The sequence below is a fragment of the Sinohyriopsis cumingii genome, chromosome 5, assembly GCF_028554795.1.
Source record: "Sinohyriopsis cumingii isolate HCF-2022 chromosome 5, ASM2855479v2, whole genome shotgun sequence".
In the NCBI taxonomy this organism is placed as follows: Eukaryota; Metazoa; Mollusca; class Bivalvia; order Unionida; family Unionidae; genus Sinohyriopsis; species Sinohyriopsis cumingii.
Window position 1 is genome coordinate 93,981,572 of NC_142965.1, and position 18,968 is coordinate 94,000,539.

At 36.2% G+C, this 18,968-nt stretch overlaps 1 protein-coding gene across 1 annotated transcript in view; it reads left to right on the plus strand.

The window, feature by feature from the left end:
• Positions 1-16,839, plus strand: part of LOC149799787 (multidrug and toxin extrusion protein 1-like) — a 100,661-nt gene extending 83,822 nt beyond the window's left edge. The window contains exons 17-19 of the mRNA XM_089959171.1: positions 9,324-9,418; positions 10,293-10,341; positions 12,922-16,839. Of these exons, the coding sequence (XP_089815297.1) occupies positions 9,324-9,418; positions 10,293-10,341; positions 12,922-13,427 (650 nt within the window). The 3' untranslated portion in view covers positions 13,428-16,839. The remainder of the gene's footprint in view (positions 1-9,323; positions 9,419-10,292; positions 10,342-12,921) is intronic.
• The last annotated feature ends 2,129 nt before the right edge of the window (positions 16,840-18,968 follow it).

The following is an 18,968-nucleotide window of genomic DNA, read 5'->3' on the forward strand; positions in this document are numbered from 1 at the left end:
CTGCTACTAAGAGAAACCTCCGTATGATAAATAGAACCAAATTAATGCACGACATCCAAGCTAACCTGACAACTTGCTTACCTCCTACTGCAGAACAACTCGATAACTGTCTGCGTTCATTACTTGACAAACATGCCCCAGCTACCAAGTGCAGAATATCAATTAAAAAGTGTTCTCCATGGTATAGCAGTGTTAGGGACCAGCTTCGCACTGCTAAAAGAGACCACTGTAAAGCTGAGAGGCTCTGGCTTTCCACCAGACTCACTATTCATAAGCAAATCTATGAAGTCGCTAAGAAGAATGTCACAAATGAGTCCATGCAGCGAAATCAGCCCACTACACTACTAAGATCATGGAAAGTTCCAGCTGCAAAGAGCTCTTTGAGATTACTAACAAGCTAATGTCAAGGAACAAATCAACGCCATTTCCAACTCCCTTCTCTCCAGTCGACCTTCCGGACATGTTTGCAAATTTTTTCCATGACAAAGTACAAACCATTAGAGATAAGCTTGACACCACAATTTCAATTGACTCATCGTCACCATACAGTTGGGATACAGAATTTGAGTGGCAACCATTAGCAGCATTTGAACCTGTCTCTATGGATTTCATATGTACAATCATGATGAAGAGTGCACCAAAGTCATGTGAACTTGATCCAATTACAACATCACTGCTGTTTGAGTGCTTAGATCCAGTATTGCCTTCACTAACTGATGTTATTAATACCACTCTCTCATCTGGGAAATTCCCATAATTTTTCAAAACTGCCATTGTAAAGCCTCTGCTGAAGAAACCAACACTAGAGCATAATGATTTAAAGAAATACCGCCCAGTTTCTAATCTCCCATTCATTTAAAAAATCTTAGAAAATGTTGTTCTATCCCAGCTTGTATCACATCTAAGTTCAAACAGTCTTTTTAGCAATGTACAATCTGCATATCACCCTTGCCACAGTACTGAAACTACTCTTCTAAAAGTAGTTAATGACATTCTCTCTGCATTGGATAGCGGAAAGATTACAGTCCTCACCCTCCTTGATTTGTCTGCAGCATTTGACATAATAGACCATGATTTATTACTTCACCATCTCCAGCATGTATTTGGCATTCATGATACAGCCTTACTGTGGTTCAAGTCCTACATGGTCAACAGGACACAAATTGTGTCTGCAAATGGAATACACTCCAGACCAGTTGATCTATGTTGTGGTGTTCCACAGGGGTCTGTTCTTGGACCTGTTCTCTTCATTCTGTACACTCAGTCGCTCTCAAGTATCATAGATCATCATCCAGTGTCTCATCAATTGTATGCTGATGACACGCAAATATACAAATCTAGCCACTGTCCCAACTGAAGTTGATGCTACCATCCTAGGTGTAGAGAGGTGCATTTCTGATCTGAAATCATGGATGACTTGTAACAAGCTGCAGATGAATGATGATAAAACTGAGGCCATTCTGATCACAACACAATGACTTTCTCATTCACATCCTTTACCTAAAACAATAAATATCAGCAACGCCAACATTAAATTCACACAGTCAGTATGAAACCCAAGTGTTACTCTGGATAGTACTCTCATATTGCACCAACATGTCATGAACATATGCAAGGCTGCATATCTTGAGCTGAGACGCATCAGCTCAATTTGAAAATATCTTTCAGTTCATGCCACTAAAACACTTGTGTGTTCATTAGTACTTTCAAGACTGGACTATTATAACTCAATTCTGTCTGGTTCATCTCAATATCTACTCCAGAAACTTCAAAAAGTTCAAAACACAGCTGCTCGGATCATACTTAGAGTACCACAATCAGAGCACACCTCCCCACTGCTCTGTACCCTACACTGGCTATCCATTCAATCCAGAATCAAACACAAAATTTGTTCTCTGTGCTACATTTCACTGTCGGACTCTAGTCCAACATACCTATCTGACCTCACCCATGTGTACACACCAGCAAGATACTTACGCTCCTCTTCTGACAATCGTATACTCATTATTCCAAGTATGAAAACAAAGTCATATGGACATCGTTCTTTTGCATACCAGGGCCCAGCAACGTGGAATGAATTGAACTTGGACACAAAGACAGTGATCACATTCAAGAGGGCTCTCAAAACTCACTTATTTCAACAGCAAGAACAAACTTAAAGACCTAATAATGTTTCCTACCTGAAATATTCTCAGCATGTTTTTTATTTTATTTTTTAATGTTTTTCTAATTTCATGTTGTTTGTTTTTGTAATAATATTATTATGTTTCTTATCTTATAGGTGTTGTCTAAAGTTGTAAAGCGCTTAGAGCTTCTAAAGATTAGGCGCTATACAAAGTCCTCATTATTATTATTATTATTATTATTATTATATAAATTCCATTGGTGTAGGATGTAATTCCATTAGTGTAGGATGTAAATTCCATTTGTGTAGGATGTAAATTCATCAGTGTAGGATGTTAATTCCAGTATCAGTGTAGGGTGTAAATTCCATCAGTGTAGGGTTTAAATTCCATTCATGTAGGATGTAATTCCATCAGTGTAGGATTGTAAATTCCATCAGTGAAAGATGTAAATTCCATTGTAGGATATATTTCCATTATTGTAGGAGTCATAAATTCCATCAGTGTAGGATGTAAATTCCATTGGTGTAGGATGTTTATTCCATCGGTGTAGGATGTAAATTCCATCAGTGTAGGATGTAAATTCCATCAGTGTAGGATGTAATTCCATTAGTGTAGGATATTAATTCCATCAGTGTAGGATGTAATTCCATCAGTGTAGGATGTAAATTTCATCAGTGTGGGATGTAAATCCTGTCGGTGTAGGATTTAAATTCAATCAGCTTAGGATTTAAATTCAGTCAGTATAGAATGTAAATTCCATCTGAAGATCAGGTATTACATCTGACATGCATTTGCAAAGTATCACACTACATGCTTATCCTCAGGGTGGAGTTTTCCTATCCTACACTGATGTGTTTTGAAGGGTTATTTTTTTTCTCACTTTTCTGAACAAAATGTGAGAATTAAAGCCAAATGGCTTATTGTGTATACTAATTCAGCATTAACACAGTGAAACTCCCATTTCTTTAACTTAAGATAAAGTACGAAAGGTAAGATTTACACTGAACAATTCCATGAAAACCTTATGTGATGTATAAAGTTCCAAGAAAATGTTAAAGACCATCAGGTAATGGCTACACAAGAATAGTGGTCAATATCATCAGTGTATTGGCTACAATGCATTAAAAAAAACTGGTCAAGACTTTCCAAGTAATGGCTACAAAGCATTCCAAGAACAGTGGTCGAGACCATCCAGGTAATGGCAATACATAAAGTCTATGTCGTGTGCCAAAGATACCATTAACAGTATATAAAAATTGACTCTTTTCCCGAAAATTAAAAGACGGTCAAAATAAATATAAATAATGATATAGCCCTATTCAGCTTTGATATGGACTTGATTAGCCTTTTGCAAAGACAATAATGAGAAGATTCATTTAAAAAAAAAAAAATGACAATTACATTACAACAGCATTTTTGACTTGAAACCGGGCTTCAGAATCTGTACCTATTGTTAGGTCAATCAGCAGAAAACATCCAGACTTTGGGATTTTAACTTCAACCAGTGCATGTTTTAGGATGTAACTGTGTTACAGTTATTGTTTATTTTGATTATAATTATGAAAGAATGTTTAAGTAATGATACAAATCAGATAATGTTTTTGTCAGTTTATGTACACTATGACTGCAATAGAAGGTCATGTGATGAAAAACAGCTGTCATGTGATGAAAGATAAAAGATATAGCCCATCATTTTCTAGGCTAGAAATTGTGATCACACTCCTGTAGGAATGTAAGAAAGTCTATGTAATGGCAGTGTTGCATTAGGATGTTTTGCATAATTTACATTATTTGTTGAAGACAAGTGCAAAATCTTTTGGGGGCCCCGAGTGGCTGAGTGGTCTAAAGCGCTCTCCATTACGGATCACTGCCATCTCACCTCTATCTGCGTAGGTTCGAGTCTCAGATTTGGCCAATGTGGGCATATGAGAAAGCTTGCCAGTAGCTTCTCGTGGGTTGGTGGTTCTTTCCGCGGTTTTCCCGGGTTCTTCCTCCACCATTAATACTGGCCGCCATGTATAGCCTATCATGTGCTGAAAAATGGCGTTAATCCCTACAACAACAACAGCAAAATCTTTTCTACTGTGGGCCATTTGTACCATAAATGGTGCAAAAAGTCATTCCAAATGCAGTTTAGGTTTTGAAATCAAATGATATTACCTACCAGCCGATCATTCCAATTTAATCAGATTCATTCTGATATTTCATCCATAAATCTTACTTCTGAATTTCAAACCAGAAATTTGAAAATTTAAATACTTAATGGCCATTGGAAAATCTGTAATAAAATGAGCATTGTGTAAAGCAGTTCTTATTTTTATTGGCACAGCCTTATTTCCTGTTGAAATCCTACTTCAAAATGTATTCACTTCATGACCTTGCTTTAAAAGAGATCATGTAACTTCTGTTTCTCTTTCACATGTACAGGGATTGCAATTAGTATTTTCCTGATTTACACTCTAATACTCATGTCTTAATTTACACTCTGATACTCATGTCTTGATTTACATTCAGATACTCATGTCTTGATTTACACTTGGGTACTCATGTCTTGATTTACACTCTGATACTCATATCCTGATTTACACTTGGGTACTCATGTCTTGATTTAGACTCTGATACTCATGTCTTGATTTACACTCAGATACTCATGTCTTGATTTATACTGGGATACTCATGTCTTGATTCACACTTGGATACTCATGTCTTGATTTACACTCTAATACTCAGGTCTTGATTTACACTCAGATACTCATGTCTTGATTTACACTCGGATACTCATGTCTTGATTTACTCTCATATACTTATGTCTTGATTTACACTCGGATACTCATGTTTTAATTTACACTTGGGTACTCATGTTTTAATTTTCACTAATACTCATATCTTGATTTATACTCGGATACTCATGTTTTAATTTACACTTGGGTACTCATGTTTTAATTTTCACTAATACTCATATCTTGATTTACCCTCGGATACTCATGTCTTGATTTACATTCTGATACTCATGCCTTGATTTGCACTTGGATACTCATGTGTTGATTACATTCTGATACTCATGTCTTGATTTACATTCTGATACTCATGTCTTGATTTATACTCGGATACTCATGTCTTGATTCATATTCTGATACTCATGTCTTGGTTTACACTGATACTCAGGTCTTGATTTACACTTGGGTACTCATATCTTGATTTACACTCTGATACTCATGCCTTGATTTACATTCTAATACTCATGTCTTGATTTACATTCTGATACTCATGTCTTGATTTACACTCGGATACTCATGTCTAATTGATTCATATTCTGATACTCATGTCTTTATTTACACTCTGATATCTTAATTTACACTCTGATACTCATGTCAGAGGCAAATAATGATTCTGTTGAGCAAAATGTGTGTCACTGTTAAGGTAAACAAGAAAGAGTGTGACAAGAACACTTTGAATTTCTGAATATCATAGGCAGTTTTCAGTTAGGACAGAGTTTAGTCTTTTTGTAAGGTTTTGTAGGATGGATATGGTCATTTGTTGTAGAGGAGTAGAAACTTATTCTATGGAAAGGCAGTTAAAAGCAGTGAGAAAATTATATTTGTCAGCATTCCAAATGCTAAAATTCTGTTTCAAAAGTTGGTAGATATGATATTATCCTTGAGAAGACTGAGTTTAATTTAAGAGCAGAAATAACATTTTCTAGTCATAACATACTTTCATTGCATTGTTTGATCACTATCCATCAAAACTCTGTCATTTATCAGACAGTGGTCTTGCTTATGTGTGACAACTCATTACCAAGTCAAGATTATGATTGACAAAAGACTAAACTGTCATTGATTGTTTGACATTTTGAATTTTATCATATGTTACTTTGAACATGTATTGAAAAAGATTTTAGGTGTTTAATGATGGCAACTAACGAGATATATAGAATTTTGCCTCTGTCAGAATGCTGTCTCCCACTGGCACTCGATGTTACGTACAAGATCAAAGGTCTTGGTGGATGTTGAGAGTTTCTGTACTTCAAAATTTTACCACATAATCATCAAAGATTATAGAAATTACTGGATATCTCTTGGATAAAATGTATGACCCCAGTAACTTGAAGGTGCTATTTTTGGCAAGTCATTTGCTTGTAGCGCTCTAACCACATTGGTACAAATTACAGACCACTGTTTAGCATTTGGACCTACATTGCCATGACAAGGATATTTCTGCCATCAACATGTCTGCTCCATTCTGTTATAAAGTGGACAGACAAGTGTTTAATTTCACATCTGAGTTGGTCATGAACATCATGTCAACTTCCTCCCTACTTGACCTGCTGTCACTGGCAAATGTACACCTTGCCGAGAAGGTCAGAAGTGATCATACCTTGGAAATCAGTATAATATATTGGAAAGGTAGTCAACAGAGCTGCTCACATGATGGTGAATGCTCGAATGGCCACTTGTAACCTCAGTTTCATAAAAAGAGGTGCTCTCCTGCAATTTTCTCTTAAAACCCACTATGTGGCAACCTCACATTCCCTCCTATTCAGTTCCCAACTTATGCTTGGAGGTTGAATTGAGGAGATTAGAAAGAAGACAGCACATGAGTTTTCCCCTTCAGCTCTCCATGTGGGCCCTTATCTCTGTGATCCCATCTGGAGGCATTCCAGTAATGGAATGATTTGCAACAGAAAAATTGCAGAGGCATTTCTAAGCAACAATGGCAACCCTTTCATGGTCAGTTGAGTCATAGGCAGCCATATGCACCTAAGTTCTGCAAGCAAGCTGGAAGTAGGGGAGAGGAAACATGGTTTCTGCTTCCAAAGCTTCCCACCAGATGTAGTGACTTGCTGCCCCTCTCACTTACTGGCAGCCCTTTTGTGGGTGCCAGACTCCTTCTGTTCCATCAGGCTTGAATCAAGCTTTTTCCAACAAATCTTTGGACAATCTGAGTTATTTCATAGATGCTCCAGTCTCATTCATCTGTCATCCTGGTTTTTTATAGAGATTCAAAGCTATCCTACAAAGGTGGACATTTTCCAACAGGAGATGGAGCTTTAGTTTGTATAGTAGGCAGTGGAGGTAGTCCGAAAACCATACTCCTCAGGTTTATATTCTTGACTTTTTCTGGTTAGAAAAAGCCATTGGAAAATTGAAGCCTGTCATGGACTTGAGCTGACTCAATTTATTGCTGCCATAAAGTTTAATATGGAGACAACATGATATGTTTGTTATAATGTGTAATGCCTTGAATACATGATCAGTCTTGACCTAGTGTGTGTTTCCATATAAACATCCATATGACATCTTTTAAATACTTTTGGCTGAACTACCATGGGGTAGAATACCAATTCCATGGTCTCCCATTTGTGTCCTGGACTCTCGCAGTATCAGGTATGACTCAAAGATTTTGGGTCAAAAAATGTGAGTAATTTTCACAACCCAGGTCTTCAAATATAATGTGTCAATTTATGACATAGTAGAGTCAGTTGGTATCTTTCATTTGTATGACATGGTCTCAGAAAGGAGTGAACCAGATCTTATGAGGCCACTGGTAGCTGCCCATGAAGTTAAAATGACAGCACAACCTCAGCCTGGGGCATGACCATGCAACTTTGTCTGGAATCGATGGATAATTTTAGAATGTAAGACAATAACCAGATGCAGGATCCCAAAGGAATGGCCCTTGAATGTATATAAACATATAGTCCTTGGTTTTGCTGACCCCATATTAGGAGGAGATCATCCTAATGTATCACAATCATCATACTCTTACATGGTAAGTAGAGGTTGTTAATGTAATTGGTTAATGTATATGATGGAGAAAAGAAATTATTTATCAAATTATTTCTCCAAAAATTCGTACCCAATCTCTCCTCACCTCCTTTCCTGCAAATGTGAGGACCCTGTTTATAGGTTTTACTCAAGCATAAACTGGTTATATTTGGGATATGGGTAATTAATGGGAGTTAATCTGTAAGAGTTATTTCCCTTGATTTATGTATTTGATATATGGAAAGGTGTTTTTGCCCTTGAGGGAGGGCTGGATTCAGAGGTAGCAGAGGGTAATCAATAACATAATTTACTAAAACAAATCTCCTTGCATGAAACAAAATCATCCTGACAACAATAATAGTGATTGGTGAGATATTGGACCCATGTATTTGATTTCCAGTAGTGAAATGGAAGTGCTAGTTGGTAATGTACAAAAGAAATTTGTTCATACATTTTGTGAACAAATGGGATTGTTAGAATACATTGAAACTACTAGTGTGATGACTTGCAAACTTTGTAAAGAATCAGATTGTAAAAATATATTTGCACAGAATTGTACAAATCACATAATTTCAGCACTTACAAGGCACTTACATCATCTCATCATCTCAATGCACTAAAATATCTTAGTATTCATTTTGAACAGACTGATGTCATTTGCCAGAAGACGGTCTATTTTGTCTGACATAGTGTTTACTGTATACGCTTGCATGTAAGTTGACAGAGAAGGGACAGATCATCAGATCTGAGAGAAAGCCAATGGGTTAAAGGGGGTGTTTTTTTGTTTTCCCCCTCCATGTCAAAGTCACTGTGATGAAAAGAAGAAAAATCATTTTTGCATGACTTTAATTCTAAACCATGTATTTTGACAAAAGTTCTTTGAGGGCTTGTGGGTAAAGTATGGAAGAGGCATGTTGATTTGGGGATCAAAAGATAAAAGGTCAGAGCCATTGTGGCTCAAAGAAAAACAGGTTCAGAGAAATATATTTGTTCTATGGTAAGCTCCTTGACCACATTTTGTACATGGCTTGAACCTAGGGTACTAAAGAAGCCCATGGATTCTAGGGTCTAAAGGCCAGATGTCAGTCTCATGGTCATGATAAGACTAATAAGAAAATAATAGTTTCTTCACTGTAAGTTTAATTCAAGACCATATACCCTGATCAAAGGTCCAGGCCATTACAGTGATCTTCACATTCAGCCATGTCCTGTTTTTGCTTACATAGAGGGCTATTGAACAGAGGTGGTGGACATATGAAATGCCATTCACTGTGCTCTTGTTGTATTTGTCCTTCTTGATTTCATTTTCTTGCATGACATTACAACATGTGCTTTTTAGAATTACTAATGTAAAGCATTCTGTAAAATTTATGGTAAAAAGAAATTAAAAAATCACAAGTTTAATTGTGTATATATTTATTTTCAACAGGTGCTTGGTGGGGCATGTTGATTGGTACCTTATTTCAGACAATCGCCTTTCTGCTGAAGATTCTATTGATGGATTGGAAAAAGGAAGCACAGAAGGTACTTGCTTATTGAGTCTGACTGCAAACAGGATAGATCCTAATCTATTGTTGCATCATGCATGAGTAGATTAGGGTTTATGTTTATCATTAGGTTTTTTTATCATTGTAATATAATGTTAGATAGTAATGTTCTAAATAATTTTATGCTTTGATTGATCTTAATTTTCTATAAATTTATAATTATAATCATGCTGTAATATTATTTTAATTATAATTTGTGCCTTTAAGTAATCTAGCTCATTACATTATCATCCTGATATGAGCGTTATGATTGGAATGTTTTTTTTTCTCTCTGGTTTCTCATTGAATATGACCTTGTTAAAAATGTATGCTATGTCCACTGTCTGAAAGAGATATGAACTTCAGAGGTCCATGTGCTATGTGTACTGTTTCAAAGAATATTAAAATTGACCTTTCCATGTCACATACATACCTTTTGCAAAGCAGATGTCCATCAATAAATGACAGCAAATATATCTCATCAGAAATGTAATGTTTGTCTTTAATCTAGTAATAATTTTCACAACTAAACAATTAGGACTACCTTTTGTTCCCTCAAAAAGGATGGTATGAAGGATTCTTCCAAAAAACCTAAAGGGAGGAAAGTATGTTATCACTGAGTTAGCTGTGTAAAATAAATTTATTATTATTATTATTATTGATAAAATGTTAATCATGATCCATATCTCAGACCAGTTCTAAAATTTGTATGCCTGATAGAAATGTTACCCATGTCCCTCTGTCTTGTTGGGATGATTTGCATACAGGTCATTTTTCAGTTACTGTGCTGGGGCATTTGTTTTCCATGAACTAACTTCTAATTATTATTTCAGTCGATTTTTATATTAAGTTTAAATATTGACCTATTCTAGGCTCAGGACCGAGCTGGAGTGGAGCATTCAGAACCGGAATATCTCAGTGGTAAGCTGCCTTTGTCACTGCATTGAATATTTTTTTAAATAAAAGGTCATCTTTTTTATTTTCCGTCTGTTAGAGTGTTAATATTTTGTCACTGTATTGAATTGCTTGGGAACTATATTTTCTAACCTAAATGATGATCTATTTTTGCAAGATCTTTCCATCTATCAACGTGTTAATATTTTGTAGCCCGATGGGTTTAAACCTGGGATTGCTAGCCTGGTGTTCTGTTACTGGAGTTATCCAAGTCTGCCAGGATTCTCCCTTATTTCTTGTCACTCCCTATGCAGGTTGCATATTGACTAATAGAGCCCAATGTAACAGGCAAAATACTATCTAGACTGAGGTTTTAACCGAGGACCACCCTAACACAAGCCAGACACTCCATCATTTGTGTAATCTGAGCAGACACTTCTGACCTGTTCCACATTACATCCATATTTTCTACTCCTGCAACTGAACAATTACTTACTGTTCCTCCTGCCCACCAATGGCACTCCTGTGGGTGCCAGACTCCTTCCATTTCTCCAGACTGGATCAACCTCTTTCTAGCCAGTGATGGGTGATGCAAAACGTTTCAGAAGGCCTTCAGATTTAATTAATCTATCCCCCTCCACTGTCATTTGCCCTCTTCATGACAGAGGCCCCAGCCAGGACCATAAGGGTAGACATTTTACAGAAGGAGGTGTGTGCTGTTTGATCATGGAGAGGATCTATGTGCTAGAAGACACTCCACTTTAAAGGATTACACAGGAAACTGGTGCTTTTTAACTGACTTTTGTCAGGACAAAAACATCACAACCCTCTCAGCCTCCATCCCTTGTTGATTAAATTCTTTCTTTCATCCTTGAGAAGAAGTTTATACCTGCAGCTATTTAGGGCTGTTGTTCTATGATTTTCACCATATTTAGACATCATGGAAGAGAGGTAATAATAAGGATCTTTGCAATCTGTTATTTAATGTTAGCCTACCCTGATCCCACTTACTCACCTTGTTTTTTTAAATAGAGCTTCTCCTGGGTTTTGAGGTCTAAATTTGCCCATGGCTTTCTCTTCACTGAAACTGTTATCATATAAGACTTGCTTCCTGATAGCTTCAGTGTGCAGGTGATTTAATTCATACACTATCCTAATTACATGCAGTTTCATTTTATTGAGCTCATTAGCACTGATTACACATCCTGATTTTGTCTCTAACAACAGGTTCACATCAAAGACAATCAAAAGGTAATCATATGGCCAGTCTCTTGGATCAATCCGTCTCGAGAGGCAGGTCCTTTTCCATGCACTCAGGTGCTATACAGAATGTCTGGGGTGCTTATTGGAGACACTTCCTACTTGTTAAGGCAGAGAGGAAGACATAACCACACAAGCACTGGCCCGATGCCTAAGGTGGATAATCAGATTGATGCACTCATAGCTCTCTCAGGATCAGGAATGTCTGAAGATCTTTGCTGAGGCCTTTGAACCTAGGGCAAGTTTTCAATGAGCCATGCATTCAAATGTAATGTTAACATTTGGGAAATAGTTGAGTCATTTAGGTGGTGTGCCCAGTCTTTTTTATCCAGCTTCTGTTTATGGGATATGGAGTTGAATCCATTGGGTCACTGGTAACAGCCATCTGTGACAACATAACCTCTTTTGCAGGCATGATGTTATAGCTTTCACACTTTTTAATGGAGAAACTTTCGTAGGTTATACAGTATCCATGTGTGAGACCTCATGAGAGATACCCAGAACAAATACGTGTATAAGCATTTATTCTTTGGTTGTGCTGTCTTCATGTTAAGAGAAAGTTCATCCTTTCTCTAGAGAAGTGATCTTGCTCCTTCAGGGTCACAGATGTGAGTAGAGGTTGGATACTCATTCAGTTCCTCTTCCTCTGTCTCATAATGTTAATGTGGTTGGGTAATGTCTTTGACAGAGAATGGAATATTTGTATATTATAGATCCCTATTACCCTTCCCTGTAAATGCAAGAATCCAGTTATTGCTGTAAGATGGAAAGTCAATTTTCATCATTGACGGATGGCTGTATTCAGTAGGTAGCAGCATTTTGTTTCCTAATGTTAATGTGATCAGGTAAATATAACAATAATTTACTTCAAATTTTTCATCTTGATTTTTCCATTTTAAGAGACTCTATTTCTCTTGAAAATTACTAGTACATTTTAGCAAATAAATGTAACTACATTGGCTTGCATGACATACTAATATTTGTAACTGTATGGTAATTGAGTTGACTTACAAAGGTTAACAAAAGCTGTTTTTGATTACCTTATTCCATTTCAAATGTTTTCATAATCTGACAAAATGATTTTTAACATTATTATTACCATATATACTCACATAAAAGTTAAGTCCATCTGCAAACAACAGACAACATACATCCTTATCTGCCTTTGCATAATGCACCAGCAGATCAGGTCAGTGTCTGTGTTGTTTGTTCTACTGATTACTCCTAGCAAACTGCACAGACTCAGACCTGCTGGCCTATTATGCAGTGGCTGATCTGGATCTGTGCAGTTTGCAGATAGATTTGGCTTATAAGTGAGTATAGAGGGTATATATATGTCAATTTCAGCTCGAGAGTTTGAAAGCAATGTTGAAGGTTCCTCCCAGGAATTGGAAAAATCTTCAGTACTACAGAAAATGGACAACCAGGATGTTGATAGAGAGAGAGAACTGCTGATAGGAAAGACCAAGTTAACAAGGAAACAAATTGTTTTGCGTAGATCTGTTACATTTATAATTTTTTTACTCTCATTTATTGCTGGAATTTTATCTGACCAGTTTCTAGCAGGACATACAGATAATATTACCTGCATACTTGTAAATGGAACTGGTCTAAATTCAACTTTTATTTCAACAGAATTACAAATTTCAGACAAATTGAATCTATCCTCTAGTGATGTCTTGTTTTTGAACATGACAAGTGTCTATGAAGACACCCACAACTGGAATACAACATTTCTATACTGCAATGGAAAGATTTACAATACTACAAATACTATCAACTGGCCCTGGACTCAGAGGATGGATTTGCTGACTGGTCTGGTACAACCGGTTGCCACAAAGGCTTATGGGTAATTTGGATTCATAAAATTTGTTTTGGCCATGAGAACAATCCTATGACAGCATTTTTGTTTTACCCACACCTTTATACAGGGGCTGAAACATGTTTGCTCAATTCAAGGCAAATATCTTCAGGTTTTTATATAAGTTTTTGTTTGTTGTTTTAAAATCTAGAGAGTGAATTAAATATGCAGTAATTGTAGCCAAACTCTTATTTATATATGTTCTCATTTCCAGTATATGTATTGTCAGATTATCACTGAGCTATAGTAATTGACTGGTACATTCTGTTGAATGAAGCATCTAATTAATATACAAGCCTGTGACATACACTGCCTATATAAGAATGTCCTTAGTTGCTGTTTAAGATTATCATCCACAGTTTGACATTAATATGTTTTAATTAATATTTTTAATTAATATTGTTTTTAATACTATCAGAAAATCAGGATAATTTATAGTGTATGTAGTTATTCTTTTGCAAACAGACATTAACTGATAGTCATGATAGACATATATTTGTTTCAGTTGTGGTTTAAAGTTCCTTTGTGAAATTGTTTTACTAGGGAAAAACCACAGACCTAGTAGTTACCAAAACAAAAATAAATTAATAAAACAGGTATGCATAAACATTGAATCTTATACCATTTAATCAAATGTTGAAACTCATTTGAATGCATCCAGTGCACATCATGGGGCAGACTCATTAAGATGGTTGGCATATAGAATTCACAGTATTGACGGCTTATTGATATCATAAAATGTCTTTTAAAAAGAATACACTGTATGTATTTGCCTTATCTAACATATATATTTTGAATACATTTTTTTTAAATCTTGGTTTATTACACTGCAAAATTTGTGTTACATTTTCCATTATGTTCTCTTGATATTTGGAGATGTTTTTTCCTCATTATAGTTGCAAATTAAAATAATACTTTTCTGATTCAATAAATGAAATTAGTCTTATATATTGGTAACTAAAAGATGTTTTTTTACATGCATAGAGATTTTTGCAATGACAGCTTTGTAAACCAGTTCCTAACGATGAGCATGGCCATTTATTCAACCAAAAATATTTCTTTGATCCTAGCAATAGCATCATTGTTCCTTCTGGTATTGACAGCAGAGCCAAATCCGACAAGTTTACTTTTGTAATTAAGCATTGGAAATGATGAAAACGCTTCATGAATAGCCTCTAAAATCCCATCAGTATTAGCTCGTGAATTAGTATTTGTCTGTCATACCCAAAACTGAAGCGTATATTTGCCCACCCATGGCAGTTCTGACAAAAACAACTTCTTGTTCATGGAACCCTTTATCAGTGGAACCATCGGTCATAATACTAATAACTGGTGTTGATTTAATCTTTTTGTTCAAGTTTATTTCTTGCATACTGTGCAGTCAATTCTAAAAACACTTGTGCCTCTTCATCATTGAGATATTACAAGCAAAACTGACATTCTTCAAACAACTTTTTCATTTAGCATCATGACAATTTTACTTGCATTTGACTGGGCTTTTGGTTTTGGTAGTTCTCAACTCTTGCTCAAACATTCCTGATGGATTTGTGATTTGGTTTCAAGGTATACTATTGTTTCCAGCCATAAATTAGAATAACCCACTGCAAATGAGCTTTTTTTGTCATCCATTTTTGAATGCTCTCTGCAAATGCTACAAAACATAGCATTTACTTTGGGGTTAAAGTTAAGCCATGGGTGACCATATTTTCACTTCTCCAGAAATGTTTGTTTCCTACTTTATCATACTATTTGTCATGTTTGCCTGTCAACGTTATTGCCGGTCTTCATCGTTTTTGCTGGATTTTCTACACCTTGTAAAAAATCTCAACATTATTCTCTTCTACATTTTTTTATAACCATGATCCTGGTCAGTGCAATAAAATTGTTTTCCCTGTGATTTGTAATGCTTAATTTAAAGCACCTTCTTGAGCTGGATTTACATATATTGTGAGTTACAACAAGTTCCATAACTAAATATAACAAGTTATTTGCCCACATGTCTATTTTGGAGGTCATTGAAAAATACAAGAAAACAAACTATAGAATTAATTACATGCATTCAAATTTTTTAATGATGCAGATTTATGTTGAAAAATAATTTTTAGTCAATGAGATAAAACTATTAATCATGGATGTGAATGAGCAAGTTTCCACTGCCGATCCATGTTTGCACAAACACATCTTTTCCCTCAAATACACCTGTAATAGATTCTCTTTGGTACATAGTCATACTTTCAGTGTTAAACTTAATAAGCTATTCTTTTGAAATAAATTGCCGCCACCTATTTTGACAGATGCACAATGCACTGCTGTCATGTTATTGGTAAGTCGGCATCGCATACTAAGGGAGGGAACTCATGAAATCCAATAGATGATGCTAGGACAACAATGAAATATCTGATTGACCTGCCAAGGTGTAGATATGTTAACCTTGGCTAGTGAAGATGTAGTTACATGATTTCCAATTATTAGCATAAGAAAATTTACAATATTACAGTGGATATATTTTGTTCATATGGCACAATATCCGGGAGTTCAAAATAATTTGTACAAGTTAGATGAAGTCATAATATTTATAGATTATATTGTTTGTGTTGTTGAATATTGTGGAGAAGATCAATGTACAGCAGGGTATTCTTTCAGAGCAATTATGTACTTTCGGCAAGATTTCAGTATCCAAGAGCACAAACATTTTTATTTTCTTTATCATGTACCCTATTTGTCAAGTGATTGATTATAATTGAAATTGTTTTCTCCAAAGTTGATATAAATAAAGCTTAGGAAAAAAAACTTGCAACAATTAATGATGCGTAAATACATTGAATTGTGTGAAGTACTTTTGCATCATGATAGACCTACTGTAATCGACAAACCGAACTATTTGGTCCTTGCATGTGCAGGGGCCAGCTGCTTAGTGATTAGCATGCCAGACTCACAGCCAAAAGGATGTGGCTCTTCAGTATTATAATTGGATCAGCCTAAGTTCACTGTTGATGTTGCCTTAGGCAAGACACCATGCAACACTAAATAACCTACTTGTGTTGCTGTACCATAAAACACCAAACCTTACAATTGCACATAACAGTATCCAGTATAAACCCAACAGTGTCCAATAAGAGGAAAACATACTGGATCATTTTATACATATGCATAGGAAGTCATGTGAGGGATAAATAAAAAATGTTGGCTGACATCATGATTTCATACGTCCTAATTGACATCATATACCACCTCATGATGATGGGTATTGGGAAGAATCATTTTATTTAGTTACCAATATGCTCACTTAGAAGTTGAGTCCAACTGCAAACACACAATGCGCCAATAGATCAGGGTTATCTTGCTTATTCTACTGCATACTCTGCATAAACCAAGATCTGCTGGTAAATTATGCAATGGCAGATCTAGTTCTGTGCAGTTTGCAGTTGGACTTGTCAGTAGTGAAGAGGGACACTATAGGGTCTATGGGATTTACCATTAAAAACACCCCTGGGACACTATAGGGTCTATGTAAATTTAACATGGACAAAACCTCTGGGACACTATAGGGTCTATGGGAATTAACATGGACAAAAACCCCTGGGACTGTATAGGGTCTATGTAAATTTAACATGGACAAAAACCCCTGGGCCTGTATAGGGTCTATGTAAATTTAACATGGAGAAAAAACCCCGGGCCTGTATAGGGTCTATGAGGAATTAGCATTACAGACCTTCTTGGGCCGGTATAGGGTCTATGTAAATTTAACATTAACACCCTGGGCATGTATAGGGTCTATGTAAATTTAACATGGACAAAAAAAACCTGGGTCTGTATAGGGTCTGTGTAAAATTGAAACAGGGAGGGGTTTCTATTTTTTTTTAAAAAAAAAATCAAAAAATGAAATATAAAAAGGGGTAGGCAATTGAAAGTCGATCTCTTTTTGAGAAATGTGGGTGGCCTTGAAAAGGGCCTTTGGTTTTCATCTTCTTCTAATTTCTTCTATTTCTCCACCAGTTTCTTATTTTCTGTCCTACACTTTTTCTCTTCTTTTCTTTCTTTTCTTCCTCCTTTTTCTCTTCTTTCTGCTTCTCCTCCTCTTCTTTCTTCCTCTTCTCATTTTCTTCTTCTTCAATTTTTTCGTTCCATTCTCTCATCCTTATCCTTTCCTCTTCATCCTCCTTCTCCTCCTTTATTTCTTTCATCAGAGCATTGATCATGTCCTTTACTTTTCTTAAATTGTTGATCTCCATCTTCACTCGATGGGGACTATAAGAATAGTCATCCTTGTTTAGCCTCACTAACATTTGCTCCATCATACCCAAATTGTCCAGGACGTCTTGCAATGTTTTCATTTTATCAAGTTGGTTTGAAGCCATCTTCTTTTTTATTCTCTGTAGAATGGTTTGAACGACGAATACTGTGGGTTCTTATACGAAAAGCGCGGACGTGATGGAAAACATCCCCCTAAAGCCCAAAAGTTATATTACCTAGATCATCACTTAAAACGTGCGGACGTGAAGGAAAACATCCCCTACTTTTCTCATTTCATATGATCTACTATCCACATAAGTGAAGCAGCAATTAACAAACCCCAAATCTACTATCCACACATGCAAAGCATTAAAATTAAACCCAACTCTACTATTCACCCACGCAAAGCATTAAAATTAAAAAACCAAATCTACTATCCACACAAACGTACATAACACTTACAAACATACAATTATATACACAAACACATACACTCACACTATAAAAAAAGAGTCAGTGTTTATATTCACACTACTCTACATACACACATTGGTAAATCGATTGCTATTTCTTTTTTAGATTATTGGGTAGCCCTGAAAAGGGCTGTTTGTTTTTGAACTCCAGTGACACCTGGTTAATGATGGCACCTTCCAGGCCTGGCACCACACACACATCTTCTTCCCCAGTCTCCTTTCACTCTTTTTGGGGGGAGAGCAGAGGCGGGATAAGTGGCTTCAGAACCCCAATCTTCTGTCTCTGGGATTCTGAAATTTCCTCTCTCCTTTTCTTCCTCTTCTTTGTTTCTTCTCTCCTCCTCTTCATTGTTTCTTCTCTCCTCCTCTTTCATCCTTCCCTCTTCTACGATGGCCTCTGCAGCCAGCTCATTCACTATACGCCTGGCATATTCCAGGTGTACATGAAGTTCAAGCAGTTTAGCTAGTCTGGTGTTCATTCTGGTGGTGTTGATCAATCAACAAGGGTAGATAGACTGCCGAACGATTTTTAATTTATACTGCAAGCGCGGACGTGATGGAAAACATCCCCCTAAAACAAAATTGATCTTACCTAGATCATGACCAAACAACGCGCTGACCTAAAAGAAACCCTCACTCACTTTTTATACTACCCATCACTATTCTAAAAAATTTTATTAAATAATGTACTATCCACATACGCAAAGCAATCCAATCAAACCCCAAATCTACTCTCCCCACACGTCAAACAGCAAAAAAAAAAAAATATAAAAAAATGATCATAATCTACTATCCACAGAAACGTACGTGAGTGCTTACAAACACAC